At 38.7% G+C, this 8,219-nt stretch overlaps 1 protein-coding gene across 1 annotated transcript in view; it reads left to right on the top strand.

Annotated features, from left to right (window-relative positions):
* FBXO42 (F-box protein 42) overlaps window positions 1–2,457 on the top strand; it is a 52,010-nt gene extending 49,553 nt beyond the window's left edge. The window contains exon 10 of the mRNA XM_063435408.1: window positions 137–2,457. Within this exon, the coding sequence (XP_063291478.1) occupies window positions 137–1,198 (1,062 nt within the window). The 3' untranslated portion in view covers window positions 1,199–2,457. The remainder of the gene's footprint in view (window positions 1–136) is intronic.
* Window positions 2,458–8,219: the final 5,762 nt, after the last annotated feature.

An 8,219-nucleotide genomic window follows, 5' to 3' on the forward strand; every position in this document is an offset into this window, starting at 1 on the left:
CTGTTGGCATGGGCTGCTTGCTTTTAGAAACTAAAATAAAACTATTTTTTTTTTTGTACAATGTGCATGGGAGTGGGATACTCTATAGCTTTGAATGCTCTTTAAGGTGTAACGTTCTGGGTTTATTTTCGCACAGGTTGGACAATGTGTGGTGGTCTTTAGCCAGGCACCCAGCGGCCGTGCTCCCCTCAGTCCCAGCTTGAACTCTCGTCCATCTCCAATCAGTGCTACACCTCCATCCCTGGCTCCTGAGACACGAGACTTCCGCTCCCACTCGCCTGTTAGAGCCCCTGATGAAGCACCCTGTGTGAATGGACGCTGGGGAACACTGCGGCCCCGAGCTCAGAGACAAACTACATGTGGTTCCAGAGAAGGCAGTTTGTCCCCTGCACGGGGTGATGGTCTGTCTCCTGTCCTGAATGGTGGTAGCCTGTCACCAGCAGCCGCCGTGGACAGCCCCTTGCTGGTAGTGTCATTGCCTGCTGCAGAGGGCTATGACACCAAAGCCCCTAACTCAGTTCCTATTCGTAGGGGCTCACTGCCTGAGCAGAAAGATTTGTGTCTGGGTGCATCAGACTGCACATGGGAGAGAAAACGGGAGTTGGAGTTAGACACTGCCAGTCGTATACCACCAGAGCAAACCAATGGAGTTCACACTCCCCCACACATCACAACTACTCTGTCTGGGGCGGTTTCTCCAGGAGAACTCCGTAGAGGACTAGAAGCTGTCCGGGCCTTAACTACATCTCCCCCTTCTTCTTCATCACAAGGTGGGGCCACCCCACTGAGCCCCCCTACGCTGTCTTCACCCAGCTCACCCAGCAATGGAGCGGAAGCTGCAGCTGCTCCCCGTCCAGCCCCCACCCAAGGTGATGGACACTCCCTACCACCTATTGCCAGACGTCTAGGACATCACCCGCCTCAATCACTTAATGTTGGCAAACCGCTATATCAAAGCATGAACTGCAAACCCATGCAGATGTACGCCTTGAACATTCAGGGAACTCGGGAAAAAGGTCGTGTAAAGTGGAAGTTGTTTAACAGCAGCTCAGTGGTGGGACCCCCAGAAACCAGCCTGCACACAGTTGTACAGGGCCGAGGGGAGCTCATCATATTTGGGGGACTAATGGACAAGAAACAAAATGTCAAATACTACCCCAAAACCAACGCCTTGTACTTTGTTAGAGCCAAGAGATAATGAGATGGTATACCTGAACTGAGAGACCCTTATAGAATAATAACCTGCCACCGTTGCCCCCTTTTTACCCATTTTACACTACGTTGCTCTTTGTGGTTTTTGCCCTGGGTTGGGAATATTATCCAATATGTCAGATTGCAGCCTTGTTTTTTCAGGTTTCCTCACTTACAGATCCGATTTAACCTCCTCTCTGCCTCAAATGCCTGTAAAATGAATTGTTCCTTCCCCTGGCTGTGCTGGGGTTACTTCTGCTAATCGGCAATATTTTATTAGATTATCTTTCAATAGGACCTTGAAAGAGTTGGCCTTAATTTCAGTGTAATCCTGCTTAAAACAATATAATTGTAATTAGATTGTTACACGAGCAATCAAACAAGTCTTCTTTTAGATTTTTCATTTTAATGAGGCTTCTTAATGCACAGTCATATCATGTCGAAAGAAGCAACAGCCACAGAATTCTAGAATCTTTGTGCTCTGCAACCTCTCTGAAACTTGACCAATTGACCGATTAATTCCACTATTGGCCATAGAGAGAGATGTGTTATTTTGATTGCATTTCTTTTTCTAAGTTCCACCTACGGAGCAGTGAATAGTGTAGAGAGAGTCCAAAGTATTCCCACCATTATTTTGTGGTTTAGTCACCAGATTGGGAGGAATTGTCACAAATTCCAACTTTATGGTCAAGACCGCAGATTTTTTCATTTTCAGCTGTTTGGCTTAACTTTTGCAGTTTCTTTGCCAGTTCTCTTTGACTCCCAGTTTAGTGAATAAATCATTAAGAAAACAAGCCATCTACACGTTGGCTTCATTACCTTGCAGGGTATTACTCACTAGCATCGGCCACATAGAAATATCAGCGTTTGTGTTATAACAAATACAGGGTGTAAGTCCTTACCTTGTGGCCGATGCAGTTTATCTGTTGACGACCGCCTTTCTTAAAGTGGATATCTTAGCAATTCCTGAAGGCACTGCATAGTGTTGCACTAGTAATTATTATTCCTCATTAATTAGTGATCTAGGTGCATTTTGAGATATATTCTCCAACCGTAAATTTAGAATACTCAATCTCATATCCTGGATTAACGTCATTATCCTGCAGGCTTCACTTATATAAGGGGAAACGTAGCTTAATTCATGGGACCAGATTTCTTGATATGTTTTCAGGTTACATGGAGCTGTTTGTTTCTCCCAGTGCCTGAGTCAGCACGCACGCTAACACATACAATTAAAATATTATGAATTTAGTGTTTCACACGTCACTGTTTGTCTCAGTCTTTCACTTTTTCTTAAAATTAAAATAAACAAGATCACAAATGCTGATTGCCTCATTGAGCAGACCTCAAACTGCCGATTCCATCAGTCTTGAAGTGAATGAGTTAAGTATCAGCACGAGAAAGTAAATCGTCAGTGCCTCTGGATTGAGGAGCAGATTCTTCAGATCAAGGGAAGGTTCTTATAGTGACTGGACAGATTCTCAGTGTGAACGAGTGTTTCTGCATGAAGAGGTGACTGGGCATGCGGTCACTGGCTCTGGATAACTGAGCAGATCATGCATGTAGCAGGGTGAATGTTCAGTTAACCACTTGCTTGCTTACATATATATTCATTGTTTATATCAATGTACCGCATGTATGTAAGCAATCACAAAGTGTCACTTTTGGTCGTCATACTACGTTCCAGTAGATAAGCACAAGCTGTGCCCCTCCTCCCCTTGCTATAACGTCAACGTAATGTAACGTCATTTAAAAGGGTCAAATGTAAGACTTGCTCACCTCTCTTGCTACTTGTTTTTCTCTCCTTAACTTTAAAGGGCACTCCAGACGTGGACCCCTTGCTCACGGTGCCTAGAGGGATATTGGCTATACACCACTGATGATACCTTACAAGGTTGAAACGATTGTCTGGGGTTGCTGTATCTCTCGTGGCATTTCGGATTTGGACTGCCCGTACGGGTGGGACCAGTCTGATTTGTTCTCTCTGTATGGGCACTAGATGAGCTAAAACCAGCTTGAGATCTGAGCGGGGACCCACCGAAGGGCAGGCTAATTGAGCTGTTGTCCTTTCTAACCTCTCTTGCTACTTGTTCCCCCACACCATCATGGCATACCATTTGAAAAAGACAACCCAGTTTAATTTAGAATTTTTTTTAAATCTCCTGCACTGTTACTAGATTGCTAGACCTTGCAGGAGCCTTGTGTGTGTTATTGAAGCTCGATTTGCAAAGCAGGAGATGAAAAAAAACTTCTTCTAAAGAAAGTTACCATATGCATGAAAATAAAACCATTTTTTTTTTCTTCATTCAGGGTATGTGTTACAGCCAGGGGAGGTGTGTCTAGGGCAGCATAAACCGAAACAAATGCAAGAGGCATGATCTAGACACCAAAGCTGCCTAAGCTAATGTTGTTTTGTTGACTATAATTTACTTGTAAAATGAAGTCACTAACCCTGTAAATACAATTGCCGTGAAATAAGAAGAGTTTGAGGGTGGAGATGATAGCTTTTCTAAATGCAGAGAGCTACATATCTCCAATTATTTCAAATGACAAATAAAGGTGTTTTTTGGTGCTGTGGTCAAAGAGATGGCCACTCCATAACACTAAATCTAGAATGTAACCAAAAGTGTTTAAATAATTCCTAAATATATTAACTTTGGTTTAGTGCATGGATTCAAACTGTGCAGCACATAGCCTGGCTGAGAGTATGCGATTTATTAATAGGGAGCTCTGGGATACTTGTACACTTTACTCATTATTGTGAGTTATTTGCTGTGGAGCTCTGTGACCTACACTCCTTCAAGTGGGATATTTATACATTGCACATTCCTGTTCATTACTGGGAGTCTTATTGCTGTGGAGCTCTGTGGTATAAACATACACAAAACGGAGCACTGGTTAAAAAAACAAATACAAAGGGATCTTGGTGGCCACTAAACACTTAATGGAATGGGGGGTGGGGGTAACTATTATTATTTTTCTCCTGAATGTTGCACACTACAGGCTGATATTTTTTCACACACAGCTTATCAGCTTATAGCAGTCAGACTGTGAAAACTGAAACCCACGTTGGAGTGTACGTATAAAGTGATGCTGATCTGTATGATAAGATCATTTGAGAATTGTAGGGGAGATTGATTACTCATTATATTATTAGATACTTATTGCGAAACATCTTTAAATAGCTCAAAATCTGTTCCAATAAATTGGTGTTTTACAAGTTGTTTGTAATGTCCCACATCTTATACTCTTGACAGTTTTGTTTGTACCTTCATGTTTTATAATAATAACAAAGAATACTGTTTAAATATCCTGTGTGTATTCTGCTTACCTTTCTATGTCAAAATAATTCTGGCATAAAAGAATGCAGCAATAAAAATCTAATTATAAATTAAATGTGTTACACCAAAAGTAACACATAAATAATAATAAGGAAAAAAGAATGAAAGAAAAGGTACAAGGGTAATAGTGGAAGAATAGTCAGAACTGATCATTTGCAGCAAAAAAAATGCATATTATTCAGCAAGTGGTGTGTCACAGCATTGTGCTAGATGTGACGCCCAGCAGCAGAATTACTGCAGTGTCCTGATGGGTATTATGGCTGAACAGGGGACCGGTCGGGTACCGCATCCCTAACAGCGTGACTGGGCCCCTGTAATATTGGATGCTGGGACGAAGTGAGGGCTGGTCACCCAAATACAGAGAGCGTCGCGCAGGGGCAGGAGAAGCAAGGAGTGAGCTGTTGCACACTCCACACTCGCTCCCATCAGCCTCAGCCAGCAGCACCAAGATCCCAAGCATGCAAATATAACAATTACGACCTGTATCGGTCTGTATTTCAGATTGTGCACATATGTGTCCGTTTGTGTATGTGTATCTGTGTGTCAAGGTGTGTATGTATCGGTGTTTATCTCTGTGTTAATGTGTATGTATCCCAGCAAACACCAAGACAGCATGCAAACATTACGTACAAACACATCCATGCAATCAAACATAAACATGACATACAAAACACACCCTTGTATTAAAACGCTAAAATGATATACAACCTTTCATTCAACACCAACACAGCATACAAACCTTACATACAAATGCACCCCTGTATTAAAACACAAAAATGTTATACAGACACCTCTTCATTTAAACACCAACACTACATACAAACAAACCATACACACAAGTACACCACTGCATTCTAATGGCAACAGTACATACACATTGATGTTAATAAATTGATATTTAATAATGGGCACACTGACAATTATTAATGGGCACCTGTAACCTGGTATTTACTGTAGGCAAAATTTATTGTGGTATTTAATTGGCACACTAATATTATTAATTGACAAACTGATTGTTATTTATTTGACACACTGTAATATTAATGGACAAACTGGCTGTGGTATTTAATTGACACTAATTATTAATTGACAAACTGACCGTGGTATTGGCACATTGTAATATTAATTGACAAACTGACCGTGGTATTTGGCACACTAATATTATTAATTGACAAACTGACCGTGGTATTTAATTGGCACACTATAATTATTAATTGACAAACTGACTGTGGTATTTGGCACACTGTAATATTAATGGACAAACTGGCTGTGGTATTTAATTGACACTAATTATTAATTGACAAACTGACCGTGGTATTTGGCACACTGTAATATTAATTGACAAACTGACCGTGGTATTTGGCACACTAATATTATTAATTGACAAACTGACCGTGGTATTTAATTGGCACACTATAATTATTAATTGACAAACTGACTGTGGTATTTGGCACACTGTAATATTAATGGACAAACTGGCTGTGGTATTTAATTGACACTAATTATTAATTGACAAACTGACCGTGGTATTTGGCACACTGTAATATTAATTGACAAACTGACCGTGGTATTTGGCACACTAATATTATTAATTGACAAACTGACCGTGGTATTTGGCACACTAATATTATTAATTGACAAACTGACCGTGGTATTTGGCACACTAATATTATTAATTGACAAACTGACTGTGGTATTTGGCACATTGTAATATTAATTGACAAACTGACTGTGGTATTTAATTGGCACACTATAATTATTAATTGACAAACTGACTGTGGTATTTGGCACACTGTAATATTAATGGACAAACTGGCTGTGGTATTTAATGGACAAACTGGCTGTGGTATTTAATTGACACTAATTATTAATTGACAAACTGACCGTGGTATTTGGCACACTGTAATATTAATTGACAAACTGACCGTGGTATTTGGCACACTGTAATATTAATTGACAAACTGACCGTGGTATTTGGCACACTGTAATATTAATTGACAAACTGTGGTATTTGGCACACTAATATTAATTGACAAACTGACTGTGGTATTTGGCACACTGTAATATTAATTGACAAACTGTGGTATTTGGCACACTAATATTATTAATTGACAAACTGACTGTGGTATTTGGCACACTGTAATATTAATTGACAAACTGACTGTGGTATTTGGCACACTGTAATATTAATTGACAAACTGACTGTGGTATTTGGCACACTGTAATATTAATTGACAAACTGACCGTGGTATTTGGCACACTGTAATATTAATTGACAAACTGACCGTGGTATTTGGCACACTGTAATATTAATTGACAAACTGACCGTGGTATTTGGCACACTGTAATATTAATTGACAAACTGTGGTATTTGGCACACTAATATTAATTGACAAACTGACTGTGGTATTTGGCACACTGTAATATTAATTGACAAACTGTGGTATTTGGCACACTAATATTATTAATTGACAAACTGACTGTGGTATTTGGCACACTGTAATATTAATTGACAAACTGACTGTGGTATTTGGCACACTGTAATATTAATTGACAAACTGACTGTGGTATTTGGCACACTGTAATATTAATTGACAAACTGACTGTGGTATTTGGCACACTGTAATATTAATTGACAAACTGACTGTGGTATTTAATTGGCACACTAATATTAATTGACAAACTGTAATTTTTTTTTTCCAATTTGTTTTATTATATATTTTCTTGAATATCAAATATCACATAGAACATATAACATCAGTGTATGACATGAGACAAAAAGTTACAGGAAAAACAAACCATAACAAAAAAAACATACAGAATTTTTTTTTAGCATTAAGTAATTCTCCAATCTTCTCAATACTACGATCTTAGTAAACCCATGTTTCCCTTCTACACAAAAAAAAAACACGTCCACCTATAATTTGTTTTTTTGTCAGCGAGACATTTCAATCATTCAGATTTTACCCATTTTCTTCTTAAAACTAACCTATTTTAGATAATGCATATAAATCTTTTTCTCATACATCAGAGGACTTACTCGGACCTTTATAATAGTCCTTTTCCATTTTAATTTGATATAATTGTAAACATATTTGTTTGATTTTTTTTTTTTAAAAACTTTCTCCTTTCCAATTTCTTGCTCCAAGTATTTTAGCAGCTATCAAGCAGTGGGTTATCAGAAATTGGTCTATCTTCCTTATTTTAGGCCAGTATATATGTTGTAACATTGTTTCCGGGGTTTTATGTAATTTTACATAACATTTTGAACCCACTGCCACACAACAGACACTTTTTTACATGACCACCAAATATGTACATAACTCCCTTTCTCTTCTCTACAATTCCAACATTCCTTGCTCAATCCTGGGGATCATTTGGCTAGTCTTGTTGGAGTCCTGGACCATAAGTTGGTCAATTTAAAGTGAGTTTCTATCAACGTGAGTGAATGAACTAATTTATTAATGTTCTATATAGACGATACCCAATCTTTTTCATTTAAATGTATTCTTAAATCCTTATTCCATTTACTAATGGCTATAGGTGTATCTGTAATGTTATTTTCTTCTATTCGTTTAACACATCTGGGAAAAAGCCGTTTTACTTTATTCTGCTGTAATATTGTTTTAATTATTTTATATAGATTTCCTTCAGTTACCAATTTAACTTTCTCTATAAAATGTTTGA

The sequence above is a fragment of the Pelobates fuscus genome, chromosome 11 (genome assembly GCF_036172605.1).
Source record: "Pelobates fuscus isolate aPelFus1 chromosome 11, aPelFus1.pri, whole genome shotgun sequence".
Lineage (NCBI taxonomy): Eukaryota > Metazoa > Chordata > Amphibia > Anura > Pelobatidae > Pelobates > Pelobates fuscus.